This window comes from Ursus americanus, chromosome 14, assembly GCF_024610735.1.
Source record: "Ursus americanus isolate L20-20 chromosome 14, mUrsAme1.1.p, whole genome shotgun sequence".
Classification (NCBI taxonomy): Eukaryota; Metazoa; Chordata; class Mammalia; order Carnivora; family Ursidae; genus Ursus; species Ursus americanus.
The window spans coordinates 53,500,528-53,520,538 of record NC_142140.1 but is presented as its reverse complement, the minus strand read 5'-3'; the positions used below and the strand labels follow the sequence as shown (position 1 = coordinate 53,520,538).

The 20,011-nt window shown below is 40.1% G+C and overlaps 3 protein-coding genes across 3 annotated transcripts; all 3 read right to left on the bottom strand.

Annotated features, from left to right (window-relative positions):
* Positions 1 to 1,647: 1,647 nt before the first annotated feature.
* On the bottom strand, positions 1,648 to 2,586 carry LOC123777587 (olfactory receptor 7G1-like). The gene has a single exon (XM_045774348.2). The coding sequence runs from the start codon at positions 2,584 to 2,586 to the stop codon at positions 1,648 to 1,650; it is 939 nt and encodes a 312-aa protein (XP_045630304.1).
* Positions 2,587 to 10,692: 8,106 nt separating this feature from the next.
* LOC123777570 (olfactory receptor 7G1-like) lies at positions 10,693 to 11,631 on the bottom strand. The gene has a single exon (XM_045774320.2). The coding sequence runs from the start codon at positions 11,629 to 11,631 to the stop codon at positions 10,693 to 10,695; it is 939 nt and encodes a 312-aa protein (XP_045630276.1).
* A 3,296-nt stretch (positions 11,632 to 14,927) lies between these two features.
* On the bottom strand, positions 14,928 to 15,866 carry LOC123777571 (olfactory receptor 7G3). Its single transcript, XM_045774321.2, has one exon. The coding sequence runs from the start codon at positions 15,864 to 15,866 to the stop codon at positions 14,928 to 14,930; it is 939 nt and encodes a 312-aa protein (XP_045630277.2).
* Between the last annotated feature and the right edge of the window lie 4,145 nt (positions 15,867 to 20,011).

Here is a 20,011-nt window from a genome sequence, read left to right as displayed (position 1 = left end):
AGGAGAAAGTTAATAAATGTAGCTATACTAAAATTAAGAATTTCTGTTTGCCAAAAGACAACACAATGAGTTGAGTGAAAAAACAAGGCACAAATTGGGAGAAGACATTTGCAACTGATAAAACTGATAACAGCTCAGTATCCAGGATATATACTTATACACATCAGTTAGAAAAAAAATCAGTAGGGGTGCCTGGGTGGCTCAGTCAGTTGAGCGTCTGACTTCGGCTCAGGTCATGATCCCAGGGTCCTGGGATCGAGCCCCACGTCAGGCTCCCAGCTCAACACGGAGTCTGCTTCTCTCTCTCCCTCTGCTTGTGTGCTCTCTCTCTCACTTGCTCACTCTCTCTTAAATAAATAAAATCTTCTTTAAAAAAAAAAGAAAAAATCAGTAGAAAAAGAGGCAAAAACTTGAATATGCACTTCACAGAAAAAGAAAGCTAAATAGCCAATTAACCTATTTAAAAATGTTCTATCTTTTTAAAAAAGTTCTATCTCATTGATAGTTAAGGAAATGCACATTAAAACCATAATGTAATACCATATACCCTCACTCATGAGACTGGTAATCAAAGTGTTGGTGAGAACATGAAGCAAGAGGAATACACTTACTGTGGATGAGAATGTAAATTGGTATAATCACTTTGGAATACAAAATTATAACAAAAATACCCCATGATTCAAAAAATTAAAATAAACAATTGGGACTTCATCAAAATAAATAGCTTCTGCATAGTGAAGGACACTATCAACAAAACTAAAAGGCAACCTATGGAACAGAAGATATTTGCAAATGACATATCTGATAAAGGGTTAATATCCAAAATCTATGAAGAACTTATAAAACTCAACACCCAAAAAATGAAAATCCAATTTAAAAATGGGCAGAAGACATCAATAGACATTTTTCCAAAGAAGACATACAGATGGCCAACAGATACATGAAAATTTGCTCACCATCACTGATCATCAGGGAAATGCAAATATCTTTATTGTTTTGGCATTTTACAATCAGGATTACTTTCTCTTAGTAGATACGATGGCTTCCTCACTGATCAGGATCAAAGGTCTAATGATCATCTCAAACCAATGAGATAATCACATTATAGCAGTTTTATAATCTATAAAACTGCATATAGTTAATGCTGATGTTGCCCTGCACTGACACAGTGTATCAGTGACAGGTCTCAGGAATTACTAGAGTATGAAAGAACAGCTCTCCACATACACACACCATGTCATACACTTGGCTTGTCTCTAAAGTGCAATTCACATGGCCCTAACTATGAGATCAGGCGGACTCAAGTCTCTGATATAATCACAGACATATTGGTCCTCTCCCTGATCTACCCAACTTCTCCCACTTCTCTTCTGACATTTCAGTATCGGTATCACCCTTGCCTTGGGACAGCTTGTGAGGATCCCACCAAAAATACCAGGCTTAGGAATTAGAACTCATTTTCAAAACATCACAGAGCTATTCAAAGAATAAATCAAGTTTCAACCCAAAATTAAGATTAACTTACCCATTAAGCTCTCTAGTCATTCTAGAAGAACTTGCTTATGCAAGAATCAGACATTCTGGCTCACCCAGTATTTATCTCATTTTGACTCATTCTAGAAACCTCAGTCCATGCAGGCAACACAGTCACAGAAGAGAAGGTGTTCTATGTATGAGTTTCCTCAAGGCTCCCTTCATGTCCCTGTTCCTCAGGCTGTAGATGAAGGGGTTCATCATTTGAGGGACAACAGTGTACATCATTGAAACCACCGCAGTGTTTCTGGAAGAGTCAGTAAGAGCAGAACTAATGTACACCCCCAAACCTGTCCCATAGAACAAAGACACAACTGACAGGTGAGAACCACAGGTGGAAAAAGCTTTATACTTTCCACCTGCTGATGGCATTCTCAAAACAGAGGACACTATCCGAGTGTAAGAGAAAATGATTCCACACAGAGGAATACCACCAAATACGCTAGTTGCAAAATATATCAGGATGTTATTGATGAGGGTGTCAGAACACGCAAGCTTGATGACCTGAACCACTTCGCAGAAGAAGAGAGGGATTTCAAAGTCTGTGCAGAAGGTCAGCTGCAACACCATCAGACTGTGCATCAGAGCATCCACAATGATAATAAACAGGGGGAGTAGAACCAGCAGGCCACACAGGTGGGAGTTCATGATGACTGCGTACCTCAATGGATGACAAATGGCCACATAGCGGTCATAGGCCATTACTGCAAGAAGACTACTTTCTAAACTTGCAAAAACCAGGACAAAGCAAATCTGGGTGAGGCAGCCTGTATAAGTGATGCTCTGATTCTGTGTTTGGATGTTCACCAGCATCTTTGGGATGGTTGTTGTGCTTAAACAGATGTCATTAATAGACAGGTTGGAGAGGAAGAAGTACATGGGGGTGTGGAGGTGGGACTCAGAGCTGACAGCCAGAATGATGAGCAGGTTTCCCAGGATGGTGACCAGGTACATGGACAGGAACAGGATGAATAGGGGGAACTGCAGTTCTGGATCCTCTGTCACGCTCATGAGAAGGAATTCTGAAACATGTGTATCATTTCCAGGTTCCATATTGTTGATGAATCTGATGGAAAAGATGGAGTCAGTCAAATGTGAGTTTCCTAGACCAGGAAGAGAAGCATCACTAGAGGCAAAAACCATCTTGGGATGGGATGGAGACTAATAGAGAGGAATAAGAGATGGGTGCCTTCTTTATGTATATTATTCTGTTTCTTTAAAAATAATAAAAACCTGGGATGCCTGGGTGGCTGTTGGTTAAGCGTCTGCCTTTGGCTCAGGTCGTGATCCCAGGGTCCTGGGATTGAGCCCCACGTCAGTCTCCCTGCTCAGCGGGAAGCCTGCTTCTCCCTCTGCCTGCTGCTCCCCCTGCTTGTGCTCTCTCTCTGACAAATAAATAAATAAAAACCTTTAAAAAATAATAATAAAATCTGAAGCTGATATAGCAGAGCATAAACAATTGTTAAGTCTGGAGAGGGTGAACAGATAGTCATTTTTAAAAATTACACTGTTTATGATGCTCTGTTTATTTAAAACATTTGGTAATTTTAGGGGCACCTAAAATACCAATTGTGGCTCAGTCAGTTAAGCATCTGACTTCAGCTCAGGTCAAGATCTCAGAGTCCTGGGATTGAGCCCTATGTCAGGATTTTCTCTCTCCCTCTCCCTCTGCCCCTCCTCCTGCTCATGCTCTCTCTCTTTCTCTGTCTCTCTTTCTCTTAAATGAATAAATAGAATCTTTTTTAAAAATAAACTGATATGTAGAATGTAAACACCTTGTAATGTTTAATTTCTTGATCAGACTTAGTAATTATGTGGGTTTATTCCACTTTAAGAAAATTCATCAATTAGTGCAACTTTCTTTGTGTTTGTTACACTTCAATAAAAATGTTTACTTCTGGGGGAAAAAAACATTTGGTAATTTTATAAAAAGAAACAGACTGGGAAGGCACCTGAAGATTCTGTCTGGGGGGCACCTGGGTGGCACAGTCAGTTAAGCCTCCAACTCTTGGTTTCAGCTCAGGTCATGAACTCAGGGTTGTGAGATCATGCCCTGCTTTGGGCTCCATACTCAGCAGGGGGTCTTCTTGAGATGCTCTCTCTCTAAAATAATAAATCTTAAAAAAAATTCTGTCTGGATCTCTAGAGACTTCAGAGGCAGACAACTGAGATAATACATAGATATGTCAAGAACCAAGAATGAGAAGATAAGGTAAACGTTTCCCAAACTTCCTGCCCTCTTACCACTACAAGATTATAAGTAAATGTCAGAAAAATTTATAATGATCAAGTTTTTTAAACTTTATTTTTTTTAAAGATTTTATTTCTTTGAGAGAGAGAGAACACGAGCACGTGGACCAACAGAGGGAGAGGGAGAAGCAGGCTCTCTGCTGAGCAAGGAGCCCAATGCAGGGCTCGATTCCAGGATCCTGGGATCATGACCTGAGTGAAAGGCAGACACTTAACCTACTGAGCCAGCCAGGCACCTCAACAGTCATGTTTTTTAAAAGACAAATTTCTACTCAGGAAGAAATGGTCCTGGCCATACAAGTGAGGGAAAAGTATTAGTAAATGGAATGATGGCAAAAAGCACAAGGAAACATGTGAAGATAAGACAGGTGGGAGGACCATGGGTGACTTGGTTTCAATCATCTGGTGTTTGTACTCTCTTCACAGCTGCCCCGGATGAACCTTTAGTAAGACATTTGACCCCATTTCCAAACACTGAGTAAGGGCTATTAGGTTACCTGGTTGGCATCATGGTGGAATGAGGACTGACATTTCTGATGTACCTTGTGGAAGATCTGCTCTCAGGAAGTGCAGAGGGATTGAGAGAGACCCGGGCTCCTGAGCAAGAGGGATCATCTATGGGAGAGGCTTAGGTGTGCTACTACTTTTCATCTTGAATGAGGTGGTCACAGGCAGACTGTAGTCTCCGTATCCCTAGAGGTTCAATTTCCAAAGCTCCTCATTAACTAAGCAATTTTTTTGTCACAGACATCCCAGGGCAGTGTAAATCCTTAAAGATCAACACTCTAGAACAGTGGGATTCAGGATGGTGCGTTCCTGACCCTAGGAGACCAGGTGTACATCATGTACATCTGGTCTGTTCATCTCCATTTCAAATGCTTTGCAAATACAGACACACTCCTTCTCTAATTGAATTTCAGTCTTCTTTTTTTAGGTATTAATGAAGGGATCTCTATCCAATGAATGACACCAGTAAGTCTGATACCAATTTTAGTTGTGAAAATATAGTTTGTATATATTGATATGAGTAATACATTTTAAAATATAGCTGAGGGGCACCTGGGTGGCAGAGCGGTTAAGCGTCTGCCTTCTGCTCAGGGCGTGATCCCGGCGTTATGGGATTGAGCCCCACATCAGGCTCCTCCGCTAGGAGCCTGCTTCTTCCTCTCCCACTCCCCCTGCTTGTGTTCCCTCTCTCGCTGGCTGTCTCTATCTCTGTCAAATAAATAAATAAATTTAAAAAATCTAAAAAATAAAAAAATAAAAAAATAAAATATAGCTGAGTTGTTGTAAAATGGGGAACTCTCAAAAGTTTTTCTTCTAAGAGTCACTGTTTCCTGGAGCTTAATCTTCCTTGTGTATATTTATAAGTAGATTCTAATTTATCCTGTGTGACAATTTGTCTCTAGTCAATGAAGAAAAATCTGTTACTTCTTTTTATATATTTGTAACTATTTTTTCTAATTTTTTCACAATATTTTCAATGTACATATTTGTTCACTCTAGGGGACTGTGGGTTAAATTTATCTAAAGAACTCAGATGAATTAATAAGAAAAACATAAACAGCTCAGCAGAAATACCACATAGATATATTTAAAAGAAAGGGAAGCTCACATTGAAACCATAAAAATCCTAGAAGAAAGCACGGGTAGTAATTTCTCTGACGTCAGCCATAGTAACTTTGTCTAGATATGCCTCCTGTGGCAAGGGAAACAAATGAACCATTGAACATTATATCAAAAACTAATGATGTACTATACTTTGGCTAATTGAATTTAAATAAAAAAATAAATACAAAAAAAGCAAAATTGAGCTATTGGGATTACATCAAAATGAAAAGTTTCTGCACAGCTAAGGAAACAATCAACAAAACAAAAAACAACCTACTGAGAAGACATATCTGATAAGGGGTTAGTATCCAAAATATGCAAATAACTTACACAACTCAACCAGAAAAACGAATAATCCAATCAAAAAATGGGCAGAGGACATGAATAGACATTTCTCCAAAGAAGACAGACAGTTGGCCAACAGATACATGAAAAGATGCTCAACATCACTAATCATCAGGAAAATGCAAATCAAAACCACAATGAGATGTCACCTCACACATGTCAGAATGACTAAATTCAAAAATACAAGAAACAACAGGTGTTGGCAAGGATGTGGAGAAAAAGGAAGCTTCACATACTGTTGGTGGGAATGCAAGCTGGTGCAGCCCCTGTGGAAAACAGTACGGAGATTCATCAAAGAATTAAAAATGGAATTACCATATGGTCCAGTAATTCCACTACTACCGTATTTACCCAAAGAATCCAAAAATACTCATTCAAAAAGATACATGCACTCCTATATTTATTACAGCATTATTTACAATAGCCAAATTATGGAAGCAGCCCAAGTGTCCATTCATAGATGAATGGATAAAGAAGATGTGGCATATATATATATATATATATATATATATATATATATATATATAATGGAATATTTCTCAGCCATAAAAAACAATGAAACCTTCCCATTTGCAACAACATGACAAGATTTGTCAGAGAAAGACAAATACCATATGATTTCACCCACAGGTAGAATTTAAGAAACAAAACAAACCATCAAAGAAAAAGACAGACAGGGCACCTTGCTGAAGAGGTTAAGCATCTGCCTTTGGCTCAGGTCATGATCCCAGAATCCTGGGATTGAGTCCCACATGCGAGGACTCTGCTCTCTCTCTTCCTCTACCCCTCCCCTCAACTCGTGCTCTCTCTCTCGCTTGCTCTCTGTCTCAAATAAATAAATAAAATCTTAAAAAAAAAAAAAGAAAGAAAAAGAGAGACCAAAAAAAAAAACCACTCTTAAATATAGAGAATAAAGTGGTGGTTGCCAGAAGGAAGGTGGGTGGAAGGATGGGTGAAATAGGTGAGGCAGATGAAGAGTACATTTATCATCATGAGCACTGAATAATGTATAGAATAATGAATCATTCTATTGTATACCTGAAACTAATATAATACTGTACATTAACTGTACTGGCATTTAAAAAAATTTTTTAAAGATTTTATTTATTTATTTGACAGAGATAGAGGCAGCCAGCGAGAGAGGGAACACAAGCAGGGGGAGTGGGAGAGGAAGAAGCAGGCTCCTAGCGGAGGAGCCTGATGTGGGGCTCGATCCCATAACGCCGGGATCACACCCTGAGCCAAAGGCAGACGCTTAACCGCTCTGCCACCCAGGCGCCCCCTGGAATTAAAAATTTTTAATTAAAAATTATAAATAACAAAAGAAAAGAAAGTTAATATGTGAAGATGTCCGGCCACATAACAGTAAGATATGCCAATTAATAAATTATTTTTACTCCCACCAGGTTATCAGTAACCTTGAAAGTACACTGATGATGATATAGATTATCAGGACCTTCTGATGTGTGTAATTGACTCTCTTATTTCCACCAAGGGACATATATGAGAATATTCCAACAGGTTTATTCATAATAACAGAAAACTAGTTACAAACAAAATTTCCATCAATATTGGACAGGATACCTACTTTGAAAAGTCACCATATATCATATAAAAACACAGAGGATTGGAAATAAATTATTTACTGATATGCCCAACAATGTGATTAAATATCAGAGTACAATAATGAGAAAAACAATTAAGATGAAAATTCATACATTAAATTTTTAACAAGTTTGAAAAGAGGCAAATTTATAAACTGAGCAGGAACATATATCAGGGTGATAAGACAATGACATTTAATTCCATTGCCAGTTTCATAGGCCAAATATGATCAAATACTTGAAATTTCATAGAATTCAACCCAAAAGAAGAACTTCAAGGAAAATAAGTACACAAGTCAGAAGTGTTTGCACCTAAAATGGGGAGAGGGTGATGTGAGTGGCAGATCACATTGTTCTTTTGAACCCCTGGGTAGGTATAAATGTTCTTATTATGTGACTCTTCTTTCAAAGCTACAGGTAGATTTTATGCACTATTTAGTATATACAACATTAAAAAGCAAAACTGAAGAAAGATCTGACATCTTCCTAACTCTAAACACATTCTCCCATATGGTTTTTTTTTTTTGCTCTTTTTTTCTTTTTAAGATTTTATTTAGTTATTTGAGAGAGAGAGAGAGAGAGAGAGAGCACAAGTGGTGGTGGGGGGGGGGGATGCAGAGGGAGAGGGAGAAGCATGCTCCTGGCTGAACAGGGAGACCAACGCAGGGCTCTATCCCACAACCCTGGGATTTCCCACAACCTCCTGCAGAGGTCAAGGGAGAAGCTGACTTCCCACTGAGCAGGGAGCCCCATGTGGGGGGCTTGATCTCAGGACCCTGAGATCATAACCTGAGCTGAAGGCAGAAACTTAACCAACTAAGCCACCCAGGCACCCTTCTTTCCTTTTTTTTTTTTTTTAATTAAAATGGGTCATGCTTTGAAAAAAATCTCAAATATAGTTCTGAGTGTAAAAATGCATGCACAGAGGTGCCTGGGTGGCTCAGTTGGTTAAGCATCTGCCTTCGGCTCAGGTCATGATCTCAGGGTCCTGAGATCAAGCCCCCCACATAGGGCTCCCTGCTCAGTGGGAAGTCAGCTTCTCCCTCGCCCTCTCCCTCCGCGGCTCCTCCCCCTTGTGCTCTCTCGCTTGAGCTCTCTCAAATAAATAAAATCTTTAAAAAAAAGAAAAGTGCATGCACATCCCTCAAATGTCTCCCCAGAGGTTCAGTCAGTCGTTCTTGCTGGAGTCAGGGAAACCTCAGTATGAACAAAGGTCTCGGGTGATTTACCTCCGCAGCTATCCTGTGGGCTTCAATAGAGGTACCGTCTCACTAGAGACACTTGCAGTGCCAGGCAGGGAGCTGTTTCTCAGCTGTGGTGCTGAAAATAAAACCATCACTCAACCTCCAATAACAAGTTCTCCAGCAACTCCTTTGATTCTCCTGAGACCTCCACTGTTTAACCTTTTCCTAATGTATGGACCTTCTTTTCTGTGTTTATGGGGAAGAAAATTGTCCTAATCTTGACAATTTCCCTTTTCTCCACTCTTACCCTCAATAACCCCTTGTCAAAAAAAAAAGAGAGAGAGAGGCATTTCTCCATAGAATAACTTTACTAATAAAGACACATTTAAAATATTTGCATTACAGCCTTAAGACTGCACCCACTCTCTATTACATTAATGATATAATTAATTTTATTCAACTATGTCTCTCCATCAGAGATATGTAAGAAACACAGCAGTAAAAGATGACTAAGGACAAAAATGAAAACTCAGATACATTCTTAGAATAAACAAATTAGAAGGTTTCTAAGCAAATAAGATCAACCTCTGCCCTTTCTTTTTTTTTTTTACTCAGACCAGAAAAGTCAACTTTTTGAGGGTCCTCAAAAAGTTAAAATAAAACTACCCTATGATCCAGTAATCATGCTACTGGGTGTTTACCCAAAATATACAAAAACACTAATTCAAAAGGTTACATGCACCCTTATGTTTATTGCAGCATTATTTACAATAGCCAAATTATGGAAGAAGCCCAACTGTCCACTGAGAGATGAATGAATAAAGAAGATGTCATAAATATATGTGTATATATATGAATAATATTCTACTGTATATATATAATATTCATTATATATCTATATATTATATATAGAAATAGATATATAAAATGGAATATTATTCAGCCATAAAGAGAAATGAAATCTTGCCATTTGTGACAACATGAATGGAGCTAGAGAGTATAATGCTAAGTGAAATAAGTCAGTCAGAGAAAGACAAATACCACATGATTTAACTGATATGTGGAATTTAAGAAACAAAACAAAATTAGCAAAAGGGGAAAAAAGAGAAAAAGGAAAGCCAAGAAACAGACTCTTAACTTTAAATAAACTGATGGCTACCAGAGGGGACGTGGGTGGGGAATGGGTGAAATAGGTGATGGGGATTAAGGAGGGCACTTGTTATGAGCACTGGGTGTTGTATGCAATTACTGAATCACTATATCATACACCCAAAACTAATATAACACTGTGTGTTACCTAACTGGAATTAAAATAAAAACTTAACAAAAATAATATAACATTCTTTATTCCTTGTGTCTATTAGAGTCAGGGTTACTTTCTTTTAGCAGAAACAAAAGTTTTTTCACAAATTAAGATAAATTGTTTCACCATCATCTCAAACTACTGAGATAATCAAATTGTAACAATCTTATAGATGATGAAACTAACTGTAGTAGATGTTGATAGTGCCTTGCACAGATACAGTTTACCAGCGACCACTTTTTTTAAAGATTTTGTTTATTTATTTGTCAGAGAGAGAGAGAGCACAGGCAGGGTAAGCAGCAGAGGGAGGGGGAGAAGCAGGCTCCCCACTCCCAGGTCTCCAGGACCCTGGGATCATGACCTGAGCCGAAGGCAGACACTTAACCAACTGAGCCACCTAGGCGTCCCCCAGTGACCACTCTTGAAAATTACCAAATTGGGTATGAAAAATCCATTACTCCCATGTTTTAGGAGGCTTATTTTCGAGGTGCAATTCAAGTGGTGCAATCTATGAAATTGGCAGAGTTATGTCTCTAAGACTACAGACTTATTTGGATCCTATCCATGATCCATCCAACTTCTTTACTTTTCCTCTTCCTTGAATATCCAAACAAAATCACCGTATACCCTGCCTCAGGTAAACCCCTATGGACCTGACCAAAGAAACTGAGTTTGATAATGGAATTCATTTCAAAACATCACTGAGCTATTCAAAGAACAAATCAAGTTTCAACCCAAAATTAAGATGAACTTACCCATTAAGTTCTCCAGTCATTCTAGAAGAACTTGATGATGCAAGAATCAGACATATTTCTGCCACTTTGACTCATTCTAGAAACCCCAGTCCATGCAGGCAACACAGTCACAGAAGAGAAGGTGTTCTATGTATGAGTTTCCTCAAGGCTCCCTTCATGTCCCTGTTCCTCAGGCTGTAGATGAAGGGGTTCATCATTTGAGGGACAACGGTGTACATCATTGAAACCACCGCAGTGTTTCTGGAAGAGTTAGTAAGTGCAGAACTAATGTACACCCCAAAAGCTGTCCCATAGAACAAAGACACAACTGACAGGTGAGAACCACAGGTGGAAAAAGCTTTATACTTTCCACCTGCCGATGGCATTCTCAAAACAGAGGACACTATCCGAGTGTAAGAGAGAATGATTCCACACAGAGGAATACCACCAAATATGCTAGTTGCAAAATATATCAGGATGTTATTGATGAGGGTGTCAGAACACGCAAGCTTGATGACCTGAACCACTTCGCAGAAGAAGAGAGGGATGTCAAGGTCTGTGCAGAAGGTCAGCTGCAACACCATCAGACTATGCATCAGGGCATCCACAATGCTAATAAACAGGGAGAGAAGAATCAAGAGGCCGCAGAGGCGGGAGTTCATGATGACTGTGTACCTCAGTGGATGACAAATGGCCACATAGCGGTCATAGGCCATTACTGAAAGAATACAACTATCCATACTCGCAAAAACCAGGACAAAGCAGACCTGGGTGAGGCAGCCTGTATAACTGATGTTCTGATTCTGTGTTTGGATGTTCACCAGCATCTTTGGGATGGTGGTTGTGCTTAAACAGATGTCCGTGAAGGACAGGTTGGAGAGGAAGAAGTACATGGGGGTGTGGAGATGGGACTCAGAGCTGACAGCCAGAATGATGAGCAGGTTTCCCAGGACGGTGACCAGGTACATGGACAGGAACAGGCTAAAGACGAGGGACTGCAGTTCTGGATTCTCTGTCACTTTCATGAGAAGAAATTCTAAAATGTCTGTTTCATTTCTGGGTTCCATATTGTTGATGAATCTGATGGAAATGATATGGTAACAAGACAATGAAATGTTGGCAAGCAGCAGGAGTATCACCAAGTACAAGCACCTCGTTGGGAAAGGAAAGAGTCAGATGGAGAGATGCCTTCTCTTTGCATATTATTTTGTTATTTTGAAAAAAGATTTAAAGTTAATAAAGCAGTGAGTCACGATTTGTTAATTCTGGACAAGGCTGAGGAATCATCATTTTTTTAATTAGACTGTTCTTTAATTTGGTAACTTCATTAGGAGAAACGGGTAGTGAGACCGATGAGTCCATCTGCATCTCTACCCCCTTCTGCAGAGAACTCACAGCCTGCCAATAGATAATACAACAGTATGTTAAAAACCCAGAATTGTGGGGCTCCTGGGTGGCTCAGTCAGTTAAGCATCTGCCTTTGGCTCAGATCAAGCTCCACATTGGGCTCCCTTCTCCCTCTCCCTCTGCCCCTCCACTGGCTGTGCTCTGTCCCTCTCTCTCAAATAAATAAATTTTTTAAAAATCTTTTTTTAAAACCCAGAATTGGAAGATACAGGGAAACTGCCCAGCCAACTCTCGGAAACCAGTAGAAGGATTAAGCAAATGTTATAACAACCACCATATTTGCAAATGAGCATGTTCCTGTGAGAAGGAAAACAGTCTTTTTCCTTACAGAGAGAGAGAGTGGGAAACTGGCAGAACGATAACTATTTGGGGATTGGAGGAAAGGTACAAGGGAACATGTCAAGAAAATAGAATACAGGTGGGAGACAAATGGATGTCTTGAGTCTAATCATTTTATGCATGTACCCCTCACAGTTTCTGCTGGATAAACTTGTAGTAAAATATATGCCCTCATTTCCAAATATTAACTAAGGGACATCAGGTTACCTAGGTGACATCACTGTGGAATGATACAGGACATCTCTGCTAGATGTTGGATGATGGAGACTGGTGCTCCACCCGTAGGAAGAGGAAAGGGATGGAGTGAAGCATCAGTGTCCCTGGCGAGAGAGATCATCTTCAGGTCAAGGCACAGGTATGCTGTTTCATTACTGGGGCAGGGCTGTTGAGCAAAGCTGTCACAATTTGTAGTCTCTGTACCTCTGGAGGATCAATATCCAAAGCTCTTCATTAGCCAAACAATTATAGTGTCATTCTGATCCCAGGGCAGTGCAAATTCTTTTAAGACTAAAGCAACAGAATTGAGGAATTCAAGATGGTTGATACCCTGATGTGATGAGTCCAGGTGTTCACCACTCATTTCTCCAGCTGTTTCTGCTCACATCTTCTATTTCACATGCCCTCCTTTGGCATCTTGGATATCAGGAAGTCTGATGACAGTTGTAGGTTGAAATTATTTATATATATATTTCAGCCATAAGAAGGAATGAAATTCTGACAGGTGCTACCACATGGATGAAACCCTAAAAACTTATGCTCAGTAAAATGAGATGAGAAAGGACAGATATTGTAGAATTTTAGCTTACGGTACCTAGAATAGGCAAATTCATAAAGACAGGAAGTAGAATGTGGTTACCAGGGGAGGGAAGAAAGGACTGATTTTTTTTAGTGTGCTGGAATATACTAACAGCTGTGTCTGTGCTAATAAAACACGTTGCTATTGACACAGTGAGCAAGATCCCACCTGGAAATATTTCACCGGAAGTTTATCTACCCTGCTTTTTTATTCTTGTTCTATTGAAAGAACAATTCTGAATTTTCATTGAATGAGTCACTTGTTTTGTGGATCATTTTTAAAGTGCTTGAATTTCTCAGTCTTTATCGATTGTGCTTATTCTCTTAGGAAATGCTTGACTTCGTTGTACCTGGGTGGCTCAGTTAGTTAAGCCTCCAACTCTTGATTTCTGTTCAGGTCATGATCTTGGGGTCATGAGACTGAGCCCTGGTGGGCTTCCAGACTCAGCGAGGAGTCTGCTTGAGATTCTCCCTCTCTCTCTGCCCCTCCCCCACTTCCATGCACAGTCACACACGCTCTCTCTCTCACTCTAAAAATAAATACATCTTAAAAAAAAGAAATGCTTAACTTCTCTGAGGTAATAAAAACATTTTCTTATTTTGTCTTCTGAAATATTTAATCATTTTGATTCCTGTGTTTAATGCTTTGGTATATTGGAATGAATTCTTTTGAGTTTTTTTATTGTGGTAAATATGTATAACACAACATTTACTATTTCAGCCATTTTAAGCATACAATTCCATGGTATTATGAACATTCACAGTGTTGTATGACCATCACCATTGTCCATTTCCTGAACGTTTTTATCATCCCAAACAGAAATTTTGTAACTGTTAACTGATAACTTTTTCTCCAACCAGTTTTCAGAAGGAACTGAACACTTTGCCATATAGCTGATTTCAGACTTCTGATTTTCAGACTGCAACAGAATACATTTGTGTTGTTTTAAGCAGCTAAGTTTGAACATGTTACAATGACAATAGGAAACCAATACAGAACACATATCTCAATTTGGGCTGATGATAACAATGCTTTCTGGATGTTTCCTTGGATATACTATGTTTGTGTTGCAATGAAACCCAAGGAGAGGCTGTCAGTTTTTGTTTCTGGGTCTGAAAGTCCTCTGCACTGGAGCCGGCATCAGTGACCACCAGGAGAATAGCCCAAATAGGCAAATACCACCACATGGCAGAGTGAAATGCAGCCCTGTAGTTCTGTGCCTGGACTTACCCAATCCCTGAAGTTTTTGTTAGGAAAGATGACTGTTTTTATCACTTGACCCTATTGGAGTTGAGAATTTTTCCTTAGTACAGCTGCAGGCATGCATCCTCGCTGAGTTCAAGTATCTCAAATCTTCCCAAAATATAAAGGAATATAATCATGACAATTTTATAGATGACGAAACTGAGTTTAGAGGGTTGAAATACATTGTCAAAAGCCACATAGCTATGTTTTAGTGGAAGCAGGACTCAAACCCAGCTGGTCTGATTTCAAAATTCTTTTTTTTTTTAAGATTTTTTATTTATTTGACAGAGAGAGACAGCCAGCGAGAGGGAACACAAGCAGGGGGAGTGGGAGAGGAAGAAGCAGGCTCCCAGCGGAGGAGCCCGATACGGGGCTCGATCCCAGAACGCTGGGATCATGCCGAGCCGAAGGCAGACGCTTAATGACTGAGCCACCCAGGTGCCCCTGATTTCAAAATTCTCAACCTTAACCATTTGATCTCTGGTTTCATATATTCAAAGTTAGTCAGGCTATCTGGATCACACATTATTTCTCTCTGTCAAATTCCAGCAGTGTAAGCCCAAAGCAGCTGACATATTAATGGAAAGATGATATTCTAGAGATAAATTTCCTCAAAGCCCCCATCATATCTTTGTTCCTCAGACTATAGATAAAGGGGTTCATCATGGGGGTGACCACAGTGTACATCACTGATACTACTGCACTCTTCCTGGAGGAGTGTGTAGCTGAAGAACTAAGGTACACCCCAAAACCTGTCCCATAGAACAAGGAAACAACTATTAAGTGTGACCCACAGATGGAAAATGCCTTATACTTTCCACCAGCTGATGGGATTTTCAGGACAGAGGAAACAATTCGAGTGTAAGAGATAATTATCCCAGAGAGAGGAATAACACCCAACAGACTGGTCACTAAATACACAAGGATGTTATTGATGAGGATGTCGGAACAGGCAAGCTTGAGAATATGAGCTAATTCACAGAAAAAATGGGGGATTTCCAGGTCTGTGCAGAAGGAAAGCCGCAGTGCCATCAAAGTGTGGAGAAGGGCATCCAGAACACTAATAAGAAAGGACAGCAGAACCAGCAGCCTACAGAGTTTGGGGTTCATGATGATATTGTACCTCAGTGGGTGACAGATGGCCACAAATCGATCAAAGGCCATCATGACCAGAATTCCATTTTCCAATCCAGCGAAAGTCAGGACAAAGCAGATTTGTGTGAGGCAGCCTGTGTAACTGATGGATTTGCTCTGTGTCTGGATGTTCACCAGCATCTTTGGGATCGTTGTGGTGGTGAAACAGATGTCAACAAAAGACAGGTTGGAGAGGAAGAAGTACATGGGGGTGTGGAGGTGGGGGTCACAGCAGATGGCCAGGATGATGAGCAGGTTCCCGAGCACAGAGACCAGGTACATGGACAGGAACAGGCAGAATAGGATGGGCTGCAGATCTGGGTCCTCTGACAGTCCCAGGAGGAGGAATTCTATGGCATCTGAGAGGTTTCCTGGTTTCATGTTGCTGAGGGGTCTGATAGGAAAGATGGAGGTGACACGAAAACAAAACTTAAGAGAAACTTTCTTAAACATGCCTATCTTTTCTTCTGCTTCACTCTCTCCCCTCTTTACCCCTCCTTTTCTTGCTTCGTGTTCTCCTCAAACACTCCTCCCCATACCATCCTGTTCCAAGTGTTATTTTCTATCAATCCTTTGTCAAGTAGGGGGATTTAATAAGAGGAATGAAACGTTGCCCTTTTAAGATGCCTGCAAGCAGGGGCGCCTGAGTGGCTCAGTCAGTTAAGCGTCTGCCTTCGGCTCGGGTCATGATTCTGGGGTCCCAGGATCGAGCCCGAAGTTGGGCTCCCTGCTCAGTGGGTAGTCTGCTTCTCCCTCCCCTCTGCTCCTCCCCCTGCTCATGCTCTCACTCTCAAATAAATAAAATCTTAAAAAAAAAAGATGTCTGCAAGCAAATAATTCTAGAATAAAATTATTGAGGCTGCATTCTAGAATACAGTTTGAGAAAATACAGCCTATGGGCAAGATCCAGTAAATAAAGGCTTATTAGAACATAGCCATTCATTTGTATGTCGTCCATGGCAGCCTGTAAGCTACAGCTGAGTTGAGTACTTGTAAGAAGCCACACGGCCCACAAAATCTAAAATATTTACCACCTGGCTCCTTACTAAGAGAGTCTGCCTGCCTCTAGTCTGGAAGCCTGATTAAGATGTAGGTTCAATTTTTGGCAAACGCTTTTAAATATTTTCATGAAGAAGCACATCTCTCTTGCTTCTTGTAATAATTATCACCTTGATCCATTAATTCACTGGGAGTTACAAAATGCTGACACATTCTAGTTCTTTCATTTATGGGCTAAAAAACTTCAAGGAGGGCACGTATTGCATTGTGCACTGGGTGTTATATGCAACTAATGAATCATCGAACTTTACATCAAAACCAGGGATGTACTGTATGGTAACTAACACAATATAATAAAAAAATATTATTATAAAAAAATAAAAAATAAAAAAATAACAAACTTCAAAAAAGAGGAACTTTCCCTAATTATAAAAGTGGTCACCTGAAGGTTGCATTCTTGTAAAGCAGGTCACATCTTGATTCCTGTACTCATCACTTGTTAAAATAATGAAACGGCTTTCAGCATGATACACAATGTTCACCTTTGGACAATGTGCCATCTTTGGCCAATCATGACTTCTCAAACTGCCTCCTGAGACCTTCTGAAACAAAGCTCACATTTTCAGGTTTCCCTTAACTTTGGCATGAAAATTGGTCTATACTCATCAGTGCCTGGGTCTTCAGCCTCCCATGCCTGTGTTCCCACGTGGTGTGTATTGGCTAACATAAAAACAGAGCACATCTGCAGGACCTGAAGTCAAGCTTAGAAAATGCTGCCGGCTCAGAGAGGCTTGTATGAATCTGTCATGAGTTAGACACATGTGCATACGTGCATATGATTAACAGACACTGGGCACAGCGGTTCTGCTCCACAGTCACTCAGGAACCCAGAGTGATGGGGACCCCACAGTCTTGCAGTTGTATTATTTGGAACATGCGGCCTTGCTAGTCATGATTGTGGTAGATTTAAAATGTGTTTGCAAATTCCGTGATTTTTTCTCTTAAGGACAGAGAAACATAAATAGGCCAGGAAAGTATGTTGCTGCAATTTTCACTTCATTATTTGAAGGCTTAATATCCCTCTCTGAAGCTAGAGTGAAGCACTTCTTTTCTATAACAGAATAGTGGGAAAAAAGAATGACATATAAGGGGTCTTAATTGAATAAAATTTTTTAAGTGGGTCATCCTCATAATCCTAGAAAAGTATCTCTTAATTAGCTAACCCTGATATTGAACCACTGAACACTTGAGCCCCCAGAAAGGCTGGTGGAGAGAAAGAAGGAAATAGAAGCAAATACACCCAGGAATGCGGGGATAGCTCAGTCCGTTCAAGCATCTACCTTTGGCTGGGGTCATGATCTGAGGGTCCTGGGATTGAGCCCCACATCAGGCTCCCTGGAGGGAGCCTGCTTCTTCCTCTGCCCTTGCCCCTTCCCATGCTTTCTCTCAAATAAATGAATAAAATCTTTAAAAAAGAAGCAAATACACCTGGATGATTACACTCTCAGGGTAATGTGGGGACTTAGAGTAATAAATGCAAGGTGTTTGACATGGCACATGCAAATACTAACACTTCAGTCTGTTTTATCCAATTATCTCTGTGTTTGGGAGGAAAAAAATGACACTCAATTTTAGAAGTTCTTTACCTCTTCCTCACTGGTATTTTCTAAAATAAACACACCTCTTCTCCACTTAACACTCTTTAACCACAAAATGATGAGGTAAAAAAGAAGAAAACATAAAAGAATAAAAGAAAACAAGAAAGGGGGTGGATAATTAATTCCAAAAATATTCAAATGTTAATGGAAGTCATTAGAGTCAAGCTCTGTGCTTAGATTAATAGAGTCTGTATAGATATACCTACCATTTTACTTACTTCCTTAATACATACCCCATAATGTCTTTCTCTCTCAACATTTTTCCTTTCTTACCGCAGTTGCTGAAAGTGAAAATTAGCCTCTCTTTATCCAGTAGCATAGGTCCCTCCTATTTTTGTCTTAACCTATGTCTTTCATTTATATCATAGATAATATAAAAATGTTATCTTAAAAGTTCTCATCACAAGAAAAAAATGTGTGACCATGGTGGCGATGGGTGTTACTGAAACTTATTCTGGTAATCATTTTGCAATATTCACATGTATCAAGCAATTATGTCGTATACCTAAAACTATTGCAATGTTGCATCTCAGTTAAAAGAAAGAAAATGTTAAGAGTAAGCCATAGGTCAGACCCTCCTTCCTATTATTCCTGGTTCGGCCACCTCAGCCCCTGGTTCCGGGGGGAGTCCCATGTGGACCAGCTCAGGACGAGCTTTAAGCCTCTCGTATCCCATTTGGCTTATCCAGATTCTTGAGAAATTAATGATGCCCCCAAAAGTGGCAATAGGGGGTAATCAGAAGGGGGAATGAAGCATGAGAGACTATGGACTATGAGAAACAAACTGAGGGCCTCAGAGGGGAGGGGGGTGGGGGAATGGGATAGACCGGTGATGGGTAGTAAGGAGGGCACGTATTGCATGGTGCACTGGGTGTTATACGCAACTAATGAATCATCGAACTTTACATCAGAAACCAAGGATGTACTGTATGGTGACTAACATAATTTAAAAAAAACATTAAAATAAAAAAAAGTGGCAATAGGGGATTGGCATGGGCTGGCAGTGTCTAACCATCAGTTTACCATTCTCGTGAAGTAATGAACTGAAGGAATTTCTTTTTTAAGATTTTATTTATTTGTCAGTGAGCGAGCAAGCACAAGCAAGGGGACCAGCAGGCAGAGGGAGAAACAGGCTCCCTGCCAAGCAAGGAACACGATGCGGGACTTGATCCCAGGACTCTGGGATCATGACCTGAGCCAAAGGCAGAGGCTTGACTGAGCCACCCAGGCATTCCTGAATTGAAGGAATTTCTGTAACAGTATCTCAAATATATGGTAGAATCAAGATGTATGCAATGAGCCCACCTAATGTGAGCCCTTTGCTTCACAAATTGAGGCCCTGAGTGGAGTTGACTTTTTTCCTGGAGAAAGACAAGCATCATAAAAACCATCTCAGGGGTAAGGCTTGAACACAGACACTCCTTGGTTTAATCATTAATCCCCCAATTGTAACACAGATCTGTGACATTAGAAGATCCCTGAATCTCTCTGAGCAGATTCAATTTTCTCATTTTTATAATGGGAACTACTATAAAAAACATACAAAGATATTGCAGAGATGAAAAGCACCAAGCATAGTGGGGCCTTGCAATAACTTTTCCTATCACTTTTGGTTTTAGCTGTGGACAAGTCCTAATGTCCAGAAGGGAAACAGAGTGAGACAGAGTGAAAGAGGCAAGGAGGGAAGGCACCCCGAGAGTATGATCTCAGGGCTGAAAGGGATGTACTCAAAATCCCACTGGGAGCCCTCAGTATAGCGAAATAGAAAAATGAAATAACTGAAATATCATCAGTATGGAAATACATAGTTATGGCATACTCATGGTACGCCATTTTAGTATTTTATACTATTGTATCAGCCTTAATTTT

What these genes read in the sequence shown, in the direction of transcription:
- LOC123777571 (XM_045774321.2), bottom strand. Translation starts at nt 15,866, where the DNA reads ATGAAACCAGGAAACCTCTCAGATGCCATAGAATTCCTCCTCCTGGGA.
- LOC123777570 (XM_045774320.2), bottom strand. Translation starts at nt 11,631, where the DNA reads ATGGAACCCAGAAATGAAACAGACATTTTAGAATTTCTTCTCATGAAA.
- LOC123777587 (XM_045774348.2), bottom strand. Translation starts at nt 2,586, where the DNA reads ATGGAACCTGGAAATGATACACATGTTTCAGAATTCCTTCTCATGAGC.